Source organism: Capricornis sumatraensis, chromosome X (genome assembly GCF_032405125.1).
Source record: "Capricornis sumatraensis isolate serow.1 chromosome X, serow.2, whole genome shotgun sequence".
NCBI lineage: Eukaryota > Metazoa > Chordata > Mammalia > Artiodactyla > Bovidae > Capricornis > Capricornis sumatraensis.
In genome coordinates, this window is record NC_091092.1 from 81714979 (window position 1) to 81733406 (window position 18428).

The window sequence follows — 18428 nt, forward strand, 5'->3', positions numbered from 1 at the left end:
AAGATAAATAAGCAGGGTGACAATATACAGCCTTCATGTACTCCTTTCCTGGTTTGGAACAAGTCTGTTTTTCCATGTCCAGTTCTAACTGTTGCTTCCTGACCTGCATACAGATTTCTCAGGAGGCAGGTCAAGTGGCCTGGTATTCCCATGTCTTTCAGAATGTTCCAGTTTGTTGTGATCCACACAGTCAAAGGCTTTGGCATAGTCAATAAAGCAGAAATAGATGTTTTTCTGGAACTGTCTCACTTTCTCAGTGATCCAACAGATGGATGTTGGCAATTTGTTCTCTGGTTCCTCTGCCTTTTCTAAATCCAGCTAGAACATCTGGAAGTTCATGGTTCATGCACTGTTGAAGGCTGGCTTAGAGAAGTTTGAATATTACTTTGCTAGCATGTGAGATGAGTGCAATTGTGCACTACTTTGAGCATTCTTTGGCATTGCCTTTCTTTGGGACTGGGGCTTCCCTGGTGGGTTAGAGGGTAAAGCCTGCAATGCAGAAGACCCAGGTTCAATCCCTGGGTTGGGAAGATTCCCTGGAGATGGAAATGGCAACTCACTCTAGTACTCTTGCCTGGAAAGTCCCATGGATGGAAGAGCCTCGTAGGCTACAGTCCATGGGGTCACAAAGAGTCGGACAAAACTGAGCGACCACACACGTTCTTTGAGACTGGAATGAAAACTGACCTTTTCCAGTCCTGTGCCCACTGCTGAGTTCTCCAAATTTACTGGCATATTGAGTGTAACACTTTCACAGCATCATCTTTTAGGATTTGAAATAGCTCAACTGGAATTCCATCACCTCCACTAAGTTTGTTCGTAGTGATGCTTCCTGAGGCCCACTTGACTTTGCATTCCAGGATATCTGGCTCTAGATGAGTGATCACACCATCCTGATTATCTGGGTCATGAATATCTTTTTTGTATAGTTCTGTGTATTCTTGCCACCTCTTCTTAATATCTTCTGCTTCTGTACCATTTCTATCCTTTATTGTGCCCATGTTTGCATGAAATGTTCCCTTGGTATCTCTAATTTTCTTGACATTCTATTGTTTTCATCTATTTCTTTGCATTGATCGCTGAGGAAGGCTTTCTTATCTCACCTTGGTATTCTTTGGAACTCTGCATTCAATTGGGTTTATCTTTCCTTTCCTCCTTTGCCTTTCACTTCTTTTCACAACTATTTGTAAGGTCTCCTCAGACAACCATTTTGCCTTTTTGCATTTCTGTTTCTTGGAAATGGTCTTGATCCCTGCCTCATTTACAGTGTCACAAACCTCTGTCCATAGTTCTTCAGGTACCCTGTCTATCAGATCTAATCCCTTGAATCTATTTCTCACTTCCATTGTATAATCCTAAGCGATTTGATTTGGTCGTACCTGAATGATCTAGTGGTTTTCCCTACTTTCTTCAATTTAAGTCTGAATTTGGCAATAAGGAGTTCATGGTCTGAGCCACAGTCAGCTCCCAGTCTTGGTTTTGCTGACTATATAGAGCTTCTCCATTTTTGCCTGCAGAGAATATGATCAATGTGATTCTGGTATTGACCATCTGGTTATGTCCACGTGTAGAGTCTTCTTTTCTGTTGTTGGAAGAGGGTGTTTGCTATGACCAGTGCATTCTCTTGGCAAAACCTATTAGCCTTTGCCCTGCTTCATTCTCCACTCCAAGGCCAAATTTGCCTGATACTACAGGTATTTCTTGACTTCCTAGTTTTGCATTCCAGTCCACTATAATGAAAAGGACTTCTTTTGGGGGTGTTAGTTCTAGAAGGTCTTGTAGGTCTTCATAGAACCATTCAACTTCAGCTTCTTCAGCATTACTGGTCAGGGCAGACTTGGATTACTGTGGTATTGAATGGTTGCCTTAGAAACAAACATAGATCATTCTGTCGTTTTTGAGATTGCATCCAAGTACTGCATTTCAGATTCTTTTGTTGACTATAACAGGTATTCAAGTTGAAATTAATGGACATAAACAATATGAAAACCTGAAAGTATAAACCAAATTTTTAAAGATAAGAATATAACCACATTCACAATATTCTACTGTAATAGTGATGTGTAAATCACTTTTAACTCTAGTATGAAAGTGAAAATACAAAAGTATTTAAAATTACTTTAGGTACAATAATTTATTAATAGATACACAATCTAAAAATCTATAAATTATGACATCAATAACATAAAATGGAGAGGTAAGGAAAATTAAAATGTACAGTTATTGTATATAGTCAATTGTACTTTGCTAGCTTCAAACAAACTGTTATGTTTTATATAAACCTCAAGAAAAAGACTCCAAATATGCAAAGCAATGTTGAGAAAGAAGAGCAAATTTGAAGATACCACACTTTCTGATTTTAAAATATAATATGAAACTATAGTAACCTGCACAGTATAGTTCTGGCATAAAAGCAGACATATAGACCAATGAAATAGAATAATGAGTGAGAAAAAGTACACACATTTATGGTCAGTTAACCTTTGACAATGGGGTCAAGATTACACAATGGGTAAGTATAGTCTTTTCAATACATGGTATTGGGGAAAATGGATATCCACATGCAGAGAAACTGGATCCTTATCTCACACAGTGTACAAAGATCTCAAAATGGATTAGAGACATAAATGTAAGACCTATAGCTGTAAAACTACCAAAAGAAATGGTAGGGGGAAAGCTACTTGGAACTGTCTCATCTGGGCAGTGATTTGTTTGGATATAACTCAAAAAGTACAAGCAACGAAAGTAGAATAGACAAATGTGACTACAGAATGCTAAACAGCTTCTTCACAGCAAAGGAAACAATCAAGAAAGTGAAGAGACAACCTACAGAATTATATGAAGATATTTGCAAACCATATATCTAATAAGGGATTAATGTCCAAAATAAATAAGGAACTCATACTACTCAAGAATTAACCCAGTTTTTAAAGGTCAAAGTACCTAAATAGATATTTCTTAGAACATGACATATAAATGGTCAAAAGATATATGGAAAGTTGCTCAACATCACTGATCACCAAGGAAATGCAAATCAAAACAACAATGAAATATCACCTCACACCTATTAGGATGATTATTACCAAAAAACGACAAAAGATAATTAGTGTTGAGAAGAATTTGGAGAAAAGGGAACCTCTTTGACTGAACTGAACTGAACTGAATGCAAACTAGTGCAGCTATTATGGAAAACAGTATGTAGATTTCTCAAAAAATTTTTTAAAAACTACCATATAAATTTGTCAATTGCCTGGTTGAATGTCCAAGGTATGCTCAAACATTCATACAAAACCCCTTTTCAAAGACTTGGAGTCATATTGGTGCTTGGTGTTTTAAAGTAATCTCTGCCTAATCATTAGCTAACCAAAAAGCTAACTAAGCATTGTCTTTGAGGGCCACACTTGACAAATGATAAAGATTTAACAGAAATGGGTGGAAAAAGTCAGTAAACAAAATAACAACAATAACTAAAACAAATAGCAACAACAACAAATCGGGGAGGAGAGAGAATCTGATTTCCAGAGATGCTATATTGAACTGTCCAGTTTTCAATAAAAATATGATATGTAATAAAACAAGAAAGCATGACCCATACCCAAAAAGAAAAACAAAAAACAGTCAGAACATGGCTTCACAAAGACTAACATTTGAATATTTATAGCAGCTTTGTACATACCAGCCGAAAGCTTTAAACAACCTAAATGTTTGTTAACTGACAAATGAACAAACCTGTTGTGGCATATACATACAATGGAGTACTACTCAGCAATAACACACAGGAATGAACTACTGATACATAAATCATCCCTATCCTCCAGGTATATCAGGTTCTTTCAAGATCTCTAGCATGCCTCATAATCCAGGCCTCTGCACTTGCCATTCCCTTTGCTGGACACTTTCCCCTGCACCTTCACATGACTGGGTCATTCTCATGCTCCAGGTCCTGAGACCTGGTCCAGATAAATGCCACCTCTCCAAAAGACCCTCCTTAACCACACCCAAAGTGGCTCTCCTTGGTTGTTTGCCTATGCCCTTAGTTTGTTTCATTCACGCCACTTACTAATAATTCTTCATATTTTGTGATCATGCTACTTCTTTTTGGTTGCCCATAGAATAATAGTTACCAACTGTGTCAATTAAAAAACAACACTAGCAGTAATTCTGTTTCTGAATATATATCCAAAGGAAATGAAATTAGTATATCAAAAAGATATCTGCCCTGTCATGTTCATTGCAGCATTATTTACAATAGCCAAGATATGGAAATATCAAAGTGAAATATCAACAGGTGAATGGATAAAGAAAATGAGAGAGGTACACAGATACTTACTCAGAAACACACAGACACACACACACACATAATGGAATATTATTCAGCTTAGATAAAAAGAAGGAAAGTGTGTAATTTGTGACATAGATGAACCTGAAGGACTTTATGCTAAATGAAATGAACCAAGCACAGAAAGACAAATGCTGCATGATCTCACTTATATGTGAAATCTAAAAATGTCAAACTCATAGAAGCAGAGAATAGAATGGTGGTTGCCAGAGACTTGGGGGAGAGTGAAATGGGGAGGTGTTGATCAAAGAGTACAAAGGTTCAGTTGTGCAGGATGAATACATTCTGGAAATATGATGCAACACTGTGATTGTCGGTAATAATACTAATTGTATACTTGAAGTTTATGAAAAGAGTAGATCTTAACTGTTCTTATCACACATAAAAAATGGAAACTATGTGAGGTGATTGATATGTTAATTAGATTGAGTGTGGTACTCATTTAACATATATTCATATATCAAAATATCATATTGTATACCTTAAACATATACAATGTTTGTCAATTTTATCCCAATAAAGTTGGAGAGGAAATCAGCTCACATGGATTGAATAAGTACTGGGTTAGGTGGAATTAAGACACCATCCCTGGCCTCAAGGAGTTTATAGGCTAAATGGAAATAGATAATAGACAGATAAACAAATAAATGCCATTGAGTAGAGTAATTGTTAGTATGGAACCTGAACCAATTCTAAATGGGCCTTTCTCCTCAGTACTCTGTGGAGACCATTTTTTGTCAAGATAACCAGCAATCTCCATGTGCTATTCCACTATTCTTAACATACTCAGCTTGTGAGCAGCATTTCAGTTTACTAATTCTTCCTTCTTGAAACATTTTATTCATTTTGCTTTCAGGACACCAAACTCTCCTTCTGCCTCACTAGACATTCCATCTCAAGTCTCCTCTTGATTCTCCTTCTCTTCTCAGTTTCTGCATGTTGGAAGGTCCCAGAGTTGTGTTTTGTATTTCTCAGTCCGCTTTTCTGTCTATATTTGTTTCCTGCATGATTGCATTGTCTCACAGCTTTAAATATCTTTTAAATATGAGGATGGAATCCAAATTTATATATCTGGGAATATTATCTTCCTTCTTCCCATCTTAAACTCACTGCACAACAGTTCTCCTTAGATGACTCAAGGAAATCTCCAATTTTAAAATGTACAAATACCCTAGATTGCCTATTCCTCCTCAATCTGGTTTTCCTCTGGTCTCCCTCGTCTAAGTAATTGGCAATGTTTTTGTTGTTGTTCAGTCACTAAGTCATGCCCAACTCTTCGTGACCCCATGAACTGTTGCATGCCAGGTTCCTCTGTCCTCCACTGTCTCTGAAGTATGCTCAAATTCATGTCCATTGAGTTGGTGACACTATCTTAACTATCTCATCCTCTGCCACCCCCTTCTCCTTTTTTCTTCAGTCTTACCCAGCATCAGGGTCTTTTCCAGTGAGTCACCTCTTCACATCATGTGGCCAAAATATTGGAGCTTCAGCTTCAACAACAGTCCTTCCAATGGATATTCAGGGTTGATTTCCGATCTCTTTGCAGTCCAAGGTACTCTCAAGACTTCTTCTCCAGCACCACAACTTGAAAGTACCAGGTCTTTGGCAGTCAACCTTCTTTATAGTCCACTCTCACATCCATACATGACTACTGGAAAAGCCATAGCTTTGCCTATATGGACTTTGTCAGCAAAGTGATGTCTCTGCTTTTTAATATGCTGTCTAGGTTGGTCATAGCTTTCCTTCCAAGGAGCAAGCATCTTTTAATTTCATGGCTGCAGTCATCAACATCTGCAGTGATTTTGGAGCCCCCCAAAATAAAATCTACCACTGTTTCCATTTTTCCCCATCTACTTGCCATGAAGTGATGGGACAAGATGTCATGATCTTAGTTTTTTGAATGTTGAGTTTTAAGCCAGCTTTTTCACTCTCCTCTTTCACCCTCATCGAGAGGTTCTTTATTTCCTCTTCACTTTCTGCCATTAGAGTGGTATCATTTGCATATATGAGGTTGTTGATATTTCTCCCTGCAACCTTGATTCCAGATTGTGTTTCACTCAGCCCAGATGAATTGGCAGTACCAGTCACCTAGTTAGTAAGGTCAAAAACTTTCAGATCATCCTTGACTATTGTCTTTGCTTTTTCCCTCATGTCTAATTCATCAGCAATTCCTGTTAGCTCTATGTGCACATTATATGCTGAACCTACTAATTCCTACTGCTACCTTACTAGCTGAGCTAGCATCATCTTTTACTTGAGTGGCTACAGGAGCTTCCAAACTATTATCTTTACTTTTCTTCTTGCCTGACAACAGTTTGTTCTCTGCAGCAGCCAGTAAGATATACAGTCTTTTAAAACTGGAAAGCAGATCATATCATTCTCTCTGATCTAAATTTCCAGTGATTTCTCTTAATTTTTAGAAGAAAATTTACATTTTATTTTGCTTTATATGGTCTGCACATACGTTTTTTATCTCATTTCTGAACTTCACTATCTCTATGCAGCCTTTGTTCTCTGCTCTGATCTCACTGGTTATGCTGTTTCTTATAGATGTCAAACTTACCCAAGGGCCTTTTCATTTGCTGTTTTCTTGGTCCTGAACATTCTTCCTCCAAAACTTTGCAATTTCACTCCTTCATTCAGATCTCTGCTAAATGACATCTCTTCATAGAGACCTTCTCTGAGTACTTTATTTAAATAGATCTTTCTCCTCCTCCATTACTGTCTGTCCTTTAAACTGTATTATTTTATTCATATCACTTGCTGCCGTTAATATTTAATAGCATGATTATTGTTTGTCTTTCTCAATAGAATGTCAGATCCACTTTCATCACCAGCCTCTAGAACAATTCCTGTATATTGCATGTGTTCAGTAAATACTTGTAGAATAAATGAGTGGGTGTAGAGGGAATAATGAAGAGAAAAAGATCACCCAACTTAAGGGATCACCTCCTTAGGAAATGATGTAGCATTTAGGGAAAAGTGAAAGGGAACATTAAATGCTTACCCTGTTGTTCCATAATCTCATTTTAATTGGATAAACTCACTTATTTGTCTATTCACATCTCCCCAAATACACATCAGAAAATATATAATTTCTATGCCAGCAGAAAATTTTCACTCTGTATCCCATAGTATCCAGCATATCATATGTCCTCAATAAATATGTGTAATAAATGAATGAACTAGGTGTTGGTAGACCTGGGATAAATTTCCTCTTGGCTCCTAGCTTGCTCAATAACTTGGGCTAATCATTTCCTTATTCTGGGTCTTAATTTGCCCCTCTGTGTGATGAGGCCTTCATGCCAGAAGTTCACCATTGGGCACCTACCCTAGCCATACCTTTTTTTTTTTTTTTTAACTGAGATGTAATTCATATGACATAAATTCACCCTTTTCAAAGGTAGGTCAGTGCATTTAGTATATTCATAAGCTTGTGCAACAGTCTATTTCCAGAACATCTTCATCATCCAAAAAGAGCCTTGTACCTCCCAATACTTCCCTCCTCCCTTATTCCTGATAATCACTAATTTACTTTCTGTCTCTATGGATTGCCTATTCTGAGAAAATTTCATATAAATGGAATCATACAATCTGTGGTCTTTTTGTGGCTGGCTTCTTAGGATAATTGTTTCAAGGTTCATCCATTATGAAGCATGTATCAATACTTCATTCTCTTTTATGAATGAGTGATATTGTATTATATGGCTATAACACATTTTGTTTATCATTCATCATTTGCTGGATACTTGGATTGTTTCCACTTTTTGCTATAATACTGCTATGAACCTTTATGCACAGATTTTTATGTGGATGTATGTTTTCAGTGATTCTTGGTGTATATATAAGAGTGGAATTTCTGGGTCATACAATCACTGTATATTTTATCTTCGAGGAATCATTTTGAGGCTATTTTTAGAATCAGGTGTACCATTTTACTTTCCCACCAATAATGTATGACAATTCCAATTTCTCTGCATTTTTGCCAGCACTCTTTTGTGTCTTGATTTAGTAAAATTGTATATGTTCAAGTTACACAAAGTGATGATTTAATACACATATGCATAGTCAATTGATTATTGCAGTCAAGCTAATAGACATGTATTTATTTATTTATTTTGGATGACAGTACCTGAAATCCACTCTCCACAAATTTCCATTATTCAATGCAGTATTGTTAGCTATACTTGTTATGGTATACATTAGATTTCTAGGCTTATTCATCCTATATAACTGCAACTCTATCCTTTGGCCAACATCTCCCCATTTTCTCTATCCTCTTGCTCCTGGTAACCACTGTGCTCTCTGCTTCTAAGTATTTGACTTTTAAGCATTCCACATATAAATGAAGTTATGTAATTTTTTTCTTTATTTGTCTGGCTTATTTCACTTAGCATAATATCTTCTAGGTTCATATATATTATAGCAAATGAATGGCAGGAGATCTTTCTTTTTTAAGTCTGAAACAAACAAAGTATTTATTCATCCACTGATGGATACTTAGGTTGTTTCCATATCTTGTTATCTTTTAATTCTAGCCATCCTAAATGGGTGTGAATTCATATTCATTTAATCCTCATCACTTCTCATAGAACAAGCATTAGAGGCTTAGAGATGGTGTGTAGTTTGCCTAATTCACACAGCTAATGAATTACAGAAAAGCAACTTGCATTGGTCTTATTCCAGAGCTCATTTATCTACTGTAATATTGTACTTCCTATAACCTCTTTGAATGCTGTTCTGAGAAAGAACAAATCCCTCTACTCACCACTGTTCTTCACCAGTAGCATTTCATTATCTTACCTCTAAACTTGTTATTCCCCTCATATATAGTATTATAATGAGTTCTTTCACTATCATCATGGACTCCCTCACATCTCCATATCTAAGCCCTGTGCATTCCACTCCCTTAATGGCCCTTAAATCTGTCTCTCTTTGCTGCTGCTGCCGCTCCAGTTTAGATCCAGCAGCCCCCATTTGGTCTCCCTACCTCCAGTCTCCTCCAGTCTGTTTAGTTCAGTCTACTCTTCGTCATGAACCTAAGGGTATATTCAAAAAATACATGTGATAGTGCCACTTTTCTGTGAAAAAAAGTCATGGTCCTCTGCAGCCCAATGATAAAATTCATATCCCTGAACATGGCATTCATGATATAGCCCCACCCTACCTTAATAACTCTTCTCCAACTACTCACACTTTTTATCTAAAATTCGTTCCTATGCTCAAACCATACTAAGTATTTTCTTTTACATTTTTGTAAACAAACCATGAACTTTCATTCTTTCAAGTTGCTCTCTCTTTGAAATTCCCTTTCCTTCTTTTTTCCATCTATTGCAATCCTTCAAGGCCTAGCTCAACATTACCTCTTTCACAAAATTTTCTTCAACATCACCAGAAAGAATTAGCACTGTCATTCTCATAGTGCTTATTTGCATGATTCTACCTGTATTATAATAATTGATCTATTTCTCCTGCTGGACTAGTGTGCAGCCTCTTAAAGCTATTCCCCATCACTTGCCTACACTTAGAAGAGAGGCCTCTAGTTGGCCACTTGCCTATTTATGAGGCCTCCTTTTCTGATACTTATTCACTCCTAGTTCTCTGCAGTTTCTGAAGCTGGCTTTTGTGTTTTCCCATGGAAAAAGATGGCTGGTTAGAGAAAGGGGATGATGCTGAGCTCTTATTACCCAACAGGAGCAATGAACGCTGTCTTCAGAAAGAGTATGTACTCTGAAAACAGACTTCAAGCTATGAAAACTGGCCCTAACATATTAGTTTTGTGACACTGAGACTTTTAGGGCCTTTGATTTCTTATCTGTAAAATGGGACTGATAACAATTTTACAGAGTAGTGTTGAAGGTTATGAGAGATAATCCATGTAAAGCACTTAGAACAGGCCCTGACACAAAGAAAGTGTTTAAATAATGGTATCTGCTAGCATTATTATTATCATTGTCATTATTATAATTATTACCATTTTATCTTTATTATTCAGCATATCCCAGAGCCTTGAAATGGTTTTCCTGGCAGAATGGCCTAGTTCCAAATCCTTACTGCTGCTATCATCATATGTCTTATTTCCAAGCCAGGAAGAGATCCTTTCCAATGTGGAAGGTAGTGGCCTGAGACTGTGTTTGTGGATCATCTTTATGAGATTGGACCTTCTTTTACTGTATTGAGATGGTGATGATACCATAGAGCATGACCAATCGCTGTTGCTTTCCCTAAATGAGAACAGGGATGGAATTTCCTAGAGTTTCTTCACCAAAAGAAAGCATTCAGATAGAAACATGTAACTGAGATGTTAGACTCAAAGCATGTGGGAGAATGAATTTATATCACTTCATGTGTGACATAAGAATTTACTTCATACTTTCTAGAAGGTACATGTGCTTAAGGTTAATCCTAAGTGCTGTGGGTTAGATGGCCTCTGCCACAAGGCATCTTCCGGAAGCATGTGATCTAATTACATTGCACTTTTGAGCTATGTCAGTAGTATTATTATTAATGAGTCTTTGATATTTTTTGTTTGACTAGTCTGATGGCAGTTGTACTAGGGTTAATAAAAGCAGGGCTATGTATCTACCCTGGGACCAAAGTAGGGGAGCTATAGAGGAACTCCTTGGCTCTAACCCTTATGGTGGTAGCAGCAGGCAGTCATCAATAAAAGCTCCCAAGAAAAAGAAAACTCTTGTGGAAAAATTCTTTGAAATAAGACTTACTCTTTCTTTCCCCATGGAAACTCTTGCCCCACTGCCTACTGAGAACATAATAGTATAAATAATAACTAGCAATTATTGAGTGTTTGTTATGTACCAGGCACTGAAATAAGTATACTACCTCATGTAATCATCACCACAACCTCATGAGGTAGGTACTACTATTATTTCTTTTACTGAGGAGAAAATTTTAGATATAGAAAGATTATGAACTTGCCCAAGATCTCGCAGTTGGTAAGTAGCACAACTGGCTCCAGAACCTGCAGTTGTTTTAAAACTTTATTGTGGAGAGTTTCAAATGTAAAAGGAAATTGTATATTTAATAAAAAAAATACAGTATAACATACAGCATAACATATTCCACGTGTCCATATTGCCCAGCTTCAACATTTACAACTACATGCCCAATCTTGTTTCATCTATACCCTTACCCATTTCCCTAAAACAGACATTATGTCATTTCTTCCATAAACGCTTCAGTATGTACATGTAAAAGATGAAGACTCTTTTTTAACCAAAACCTCAATACCATTATCATACATAAAAGAAACTAAACTAAATAGTAATTCCTTAAAAGCAGTAACTATCTGGTCAGTGTCCTAATTCTCCTTCTTACATTAAAAAAAAAAAATTAATCAGGATCCAAATAGGACCCATGTGTTTTAATTGCTTGACATATCTCTCAGGTCTCATTTAGCTGACCAGAACCTCTGTTCTTAACCACTACACTCTGACACAGGTTTTCTATTACCAAGGAAGGTGACAATTTCCATATAGCAGGAGTTCTCAATTAGCTGTTCGTTAACAGATTCAGGGGGCTCTATGAATCTCTTAAAATTGGTTTTCAAAATTTTACATGTATTTGTGTAGGTTAATTTTTCTAGGGAGAATATCCTTGGCTCTCATTAGAGTCTCAAAACTTTAATTAAGACATAAGACAACTGAAAAGCATATGCTATTGTCACAGGAAATTGTAAATCACAATAGCTAGGGGAAGGCCATAAAGTGGCTAGTTGAGGATGGGAAAAGAAGTTAAATTCAGTTTAGCACATTACACTGAAATATTAGAGATATTTATAAATAACTTTTGAGATAAATAGAAATAGTTGAGGATTACCTGATGTCTGTATTTGAAAGTAATATAATCTTGGCATATTGTGGTTTTGCTCAATTGTGGTCATGAAAATAATTGAATTCCTTGTATTATGAGACCTGTGTCTCCACATGAAGTGGGGTAGGTAGAGACTGATTTTTGTGGGATATCATTGATTTGTTCCATAACAAAAGCTCCTTTGAATATGTATATAATTTTGTAATCTTATGTCTACATGTCTAAAAATGAAAAGGTGATAAAGGTTGTCATTAATCTTTCCTCTACACCAACTTTTCCTAGATGAAATTCAACATAGAACACCCAATGGTACTATCATCAGCAGCATAGAACCCCCCAAGCCACCACAATACCCCAAAATGCCTATGCAAAAAAGTGTGGAAGCAGATCCTGGGAGGAAGTCCCCAAGCAGGCTTGTTTCAGATGTCAAGTTGGAGACCTGCCTCGAGGTGGATGTGGGGAAATTGGTGTCTAGGCTGCAGGATGGAGGGACCAAGGCCATACCAAAGGCCAGCAATGGACCTGTGCCAGGCCCTGGGACCACTAAGGCCCCCTCTTTCCACATAAAGAGATCAGCACCTCGGCCCCTGGCTCACCACAAGGAGGGTAAGTGCTTGGGAATTCCAAGAGGAAGAGAAATGACCTCAACTACTTTGCACCTTGAAACACTTATGAGGTTGTAGGTATTTAAGTAGAAATCTGTTCCGGTTTATTACTACTAATGTTGAAATCTTCTTTGCGACCCTATGGACTGTAGCCTGCCAGGCTCCTCTATCCGTGGGGATTCTCCAAGCAAGAATACTGGAGTGGGTTGCCATGCCCTCCTCCAGGGACTCTTCCCAACCCAGTGATTGAACCCAGGTCTCCCACATTGCAGGCAGATTTTTTACCAGCTAAGCCATCCGGGAAGCCCAAGAATACTGGAGTAGGTAGCCTATTCCTGGGCTTCCCTGGTGGCTCAGAGGTTAAAGCATCTGCCTGCAATGCGGGAGACCTGGGTTTGATCCCTGGGTTGGGAAGATTCCCTGGAGAAGGAAATGGCAACCCATTCCAGTATTCTTGCCTGGAGAATCCCATGGACGGAGGAGCCTGGAGGGCAACAGTGCACGGGGTCGCAAAGAGTTGGACACGACTGAGCGACTTCACTTAGCCTATTCCTTCTCTAGGGGATCTTCCTGACCCAGGAATTGAACCAGGGTCTCCTGCACTGCAGGTGGATTCTTTACCAGTTGAGCTACCAGGGAAGCCCAAGAATATAGAAACCATTCACAATAATCACTAGAATGTAAGCTTTATGAGGGAGGGATTTTTGACTGTTTTATTTACTTCTATATCCCAAGTACTTAGAACAATGCCTGATTGTCACATAGTAGGTACTCATTATTTGTGAAATAAATTAATAATAATGATATTATTTTTTCCATTATAGGTTATTACAGGATATTGAATATAGTTCCTTGTGCTATATAGTATGACCTTGTTCATCCATTCTATATATAATAGTATGTATCTGCTAATCCCAGATTCCCAATCCATCCATCCTCCACATGACTCCCCCCTTGGCAGCCGCAAGGCTGTTCTCTATGTCTATGACTCTTTTAAGGTTTCATAAAATAAGTTCATTTGTGTCATATTTTAGATTCCATGAATATTAGTGATACCATATTTGTCTTTCTCTTTCTGACTTACTTTACTTATTATGATAGTCTCTAGATCTATCCATGTTTCTTCAAATGACATTAGTTCATTCTATTTTTGTTTGACTAGTATTCCATACAATATATGCATACATACACACACACACACACACACACACACACAGAGTGAGAGAGGATTCCCAGGTGGCCCTAGTGGTAAAGAATCTGCCTGCCAGTGCAGGAGACACAAGAGACTCAAGTTTGATCCCTGGGTTGGGACGATCCCCGGGAGTAGGTAATAGCAACCTGCTCCAGTATTCTTATCTGAAAAATTCCATGAACAGAAGAGATTGGCAAGCTATAGTCCATGGGGTCGCAAAGAGACACAACTGAGTAACTGATCATGCACACACAGACACACACACAGACACACACACATATATTGCATCTTCTTTATCCATTCATCTCTCGATGCACATTTAGGTTGCTTCCATATGTCTTGGCAGTATAAATAATGCTCCTGTAAACAGTGGTGTGCATGTATCTTTTTGAATTGATATTATTTATTAATATAATTTTGCTGTCATTTATTTATTTCTACTTCTGTATGCATTATGGCATGCTCACCACCAAGAATTTAGTTTCTATCCATCACCATACAGTTTATTCCCTTTACTCATTTCACCCGCTCCTTCCCCTCTGGTAACCATTGCTCTGTTCTTTGCATCTGCATGTTTGTTTTGTTTTAGTTTGGTTTGTTCATTTATTTTGTTTTTTTTTGTTCATTGATTATTTTTTATCTTTTTCCACATAAACAAAATCATACAGTATTTGTTTTTCTCTTCTTTCACTTAGCATAATATGCTTAAGGTTCACCCATGTTGTTGTGAATGACAGTATTTCATCTTTTTATGACACAGTAGTATTCCTTTGTATATATCACATCTTTACTTATTCATCCATTGTTGTGCACTTAGGTTTTCCCCCATATCTTAGCTATTATAAATAATGGTGTGATGAACATAGAGTTACATATATTTTTTGAATTAGTATTTTCATGTTATTTGTATAATATCCACAAGTGGAATAGCTGTATCATATGGTAGTTCTAGTCTTAATTTTTGAGGAATCTCCATACTGTGTTCTATAGTGGCTATACCAAGTTACATTCCCACCAACAGTATAAGAGGGTTCACTTTTCTCCACACTCCTTTCCATAATTTGTTATTGTCTTTTAGGAAATAGCCATTCTGATGGGCATGATGTGATATCTCACTGGGGTTTTGATTTGCATTGTCCTAATAATAAATGATCTTGGACACATTTTAATATTCCTGTTGGCCATTGTTATGTCTTTTTGGAAAAATGTCCATATAGCTCTTCTCTCCATTTTTAAAGTAGGTTGTTTAGGGTTTTTTGTTGTTGAGTTACATGAGTTCTTTAAATGTTTTGGACATTAACCCCTTATAAGATATATGATTCAAAAATATTTTCTCTCATTCAGTAGATTGTCTTTTCATTTTTGTGGAAGGTTTCCTTTGCTGTGCAGAAGTTTGATATAGTCCTATTCAGTTTGATATAATCCTTTTTGCTTATTTTTGCTTTTGCTTCCCTTGCCTGAGGAAAATATTCAAAAAGATATTGTTAAGATCACTGTCAAAGAGTGTACTGCATATGTTTTCTGCTAGGAGTATAATGGTTTCAGGCATTACATTCAAGTCTTTATTTTGAAAGTTTTTTGTATGTTGTGAGATAGTGGTCTAGTTTGTTTGTTTCGTTCTTTTTTTGTGGCTGTGCAGTTTTCCTAGCACCATTTATTGAAGAAAATATCTTTGTCCATTCTAAGATCGTTAATCCTTTGTCATAAATTAATTTTCCATATATTTGTGGGTTTATTTCAGGGGTCTCAATTTTGTTTTATTGATATATGTGTCTGTTTTTCTATCAACACCATGCTGTTTGATTATAAGAATTTTATAATATAGATTAAAATCAGGGATTATAATACCTACAGCTTTGTTCTTTTTTTTTTTTTCTCAAAATTGCTTTAACTTTTTGACTTCTTGAAGAATTGATGCTTTTGAACTGTGGTGTTGGAGAAGACTCTTGAGGGTCCCTTGGACTGCAAGGGGATCCAACCAGTCCATTCTGAAGGAGATCAACCCTGGGATTTCTTTGGAGGGAATGATGCTAAAGCTGAAACTCCAGTACTTCGGCCACCTCATGCAAAGAGTTGACTCATTGGAAAAGACTTTGATGCTGGGAGGGATTGGGGGCAGAAGAAGGGGACAACCAAGGATGAGATGGCTGGATGGCATCACTGACTCGATGGATGTGAGTCTGAGTGAACTCTGGGAGTTGGTGATGGACAGGGAGGCCTGGCATGCTGCGATTCATGGGGTCGCAAAGAGTCGGACACGACTGAGCGACTGAACTGAACTGAACTGATGGTTCCATATGTTTTAGAATTGTTTGTTCTATTTCTATTAAATCTGTCATTGGGATTTTGATAAGCCTTGCTATAAACCTGTAGATTGCTTTTGGTAATATGAGTATTTTATTATTTATTTTTAATATGAATTTACTTATTTTAATTGGAGGCTAATTACTTTACAATATTGTATTGGTTTTGCCATACATCAACATGAATCCACCATGGGTATACTAGTATTTTTTGATTTATTTTTTTAAACTTTTATTTTGAATTGAGGTATAGATGGTTAGCAATGTTATGATCATTTCAAGTGAACAACAAAGGGACTCAGCCATAGATATACATGTATCCATTCTCCCCCAAATTCCTCTCCCATCCAGGCTGCCACATAGCATTGATAAGAGTTCCATGTGCTATACAGTTGGTCCTTGTTGGTTATCCACTTTAAATATAGCAAAGTGTACATGTCCATCACAAAGTTCTCCCCACCCCTCCCACCAGCAACCATAAATTCATTCTCTCAGTCTATTAGTCTCTTTCCGTGTTGTAAGTAAGTTCATCTGTATCATTTCTTTTTAGAATCCACATATAATGGATGTCATGTGGTATTTCTCCTTCTCTATCTGACTTACTTCACTCAGTATGACTATCTCTAGATCCATTCATGTCACTGCAAATGGCACTATTTCATTCTTCTTAATGGCTGAGTAATATTCCATTGAATATATGTACTACATCTTTACCCATTTCCCTATGGGTGGACATTTAGGTTGCTTTCGTGTTTTGGCTATTGTAAACAGTGCTACAATGTTAGGGTGCATGTATCCTTTTGGATCATGTTTTTCTCTGGATATATGCCCAGGAGTTGGATTGCAGGGTCATATGGTAGCTCAATTTTTAGTTTTTTAAAGAACCTCCATACCATTCTCCATAGTGACTCTTCCAACTTACATTCACGCCAACAGTGCACAAGGGTTCCCATCTCTCCACACCCTCTCTAGCATTTATTGTTTGTGGATTTTTTGATGACAACCATTCTGGTTGGTGTGAGGTGATAACTCACTATAGTTTTGATTTCCATTACTCTGATAAATAGCAGTGTTGAACATCTTTTCATGTGCCTCTTGACCATTTGTATGTCTTCTGTGGAGAAATGTCTACTTAGGTCTTCTACCCATTTGTTGATTAGGTTGTTTGTTTTGATGCTGTTAAGTGTCGTGAGCTGTTTATAAATGTTGGAGTCTAATCCCTTGTCAGTCACATCATTTGCAAATATTTTCTCCCAACCTGTGGATTGTCTTTTCATTTTTTATTGTTTCCATTGCTATGCAAAATCTTTTGAGTTTAAGTAGGTCCCATTTGGTTATTTTTGTTTTAATTTCCGTTATTCTGGGAGTTGGATTAAGAAAAGATATTGCTGCAATTTACATCAGAGAGTGTTCTGCCTATGTTTTCCCTTGGGAGTTTTATAGTGTCTGTTTTCACATTTAGACCTTTAATATATTTTGAGCCTTCTTTGTGTACGGTGTTAAAGAATGATCTAATTTCATTTTTGCATGTAACTTTCCAGTTTTCCCAGCACTATTTGTTGAAGAGAGTTTCTTTCAATCATTGCATAGTCCTGCTTCCTTTGTCATAAATTAATTAACCATAGGTGCAAGGGTTTATTTCTAGGTTTTCTATCCTGTTCCTTGGACTATATTTCTATTTTTGTGCCAGTGCCGTACTGTTTTGATAACAGTAACTTTTTAGTATAGTCTGAAGTCGGGGACCTGATTCTTCCAGCTCTTTCTCAAGATTGCTTTGGCTATTCAGGGTCTTTTGTGTCTACATAAATATCTTGAGATTTTCTGTTCTAGCTCTGTGAAAAAATGTCATCAGTAATTTGATAAGAATTGTGTTGAGTTTGTAGGTTGCCTTGAGTAGTATAGTCATTTTGACAAAGTGAGTTTTCCAATCCATGAGCATGGAATATCTTTCCATCTTTGTGTGTCTTCTTCAATTTCTTCCATCAGCATCTTATAGTTTTTGGAATATAGGTCTTTTTACTCCTTAGGTAGATTTATTCCTAGTTATTTTGATCTTTTTGATGTGATGGTAAATGGAATTGTTTCTTGAATTTCTCTTTCTGATCTTTCCTTGTAAGTGTATAGAAATGCAAAAGATTTCTGTGTGTTAATTTTGTAAC

The 18428-nt window shown here is 37.0% G+C and overlaps 1 protein-coding gene across 1 annotated transcript in view; it reads left to right on the forward strand.

Moving 5' to 3' along the window:
• Positions 1-18428, forward strand: part of OPHN1 (oligophrenin 1) — a 594204-nt gene that overhangs the window by 558609 nt on the left and 17167 nt on the right. The window contains exon 21 of the mRNA XM_068962396.1: positions 12452-12775. Within this exon, the coding sequence (XP_068818497.1) occupies positions 12452-12775 (324 nt within the window). The remainder of the gene's footprint in view (positions 1-12451; positions 12776-18428) is intronic.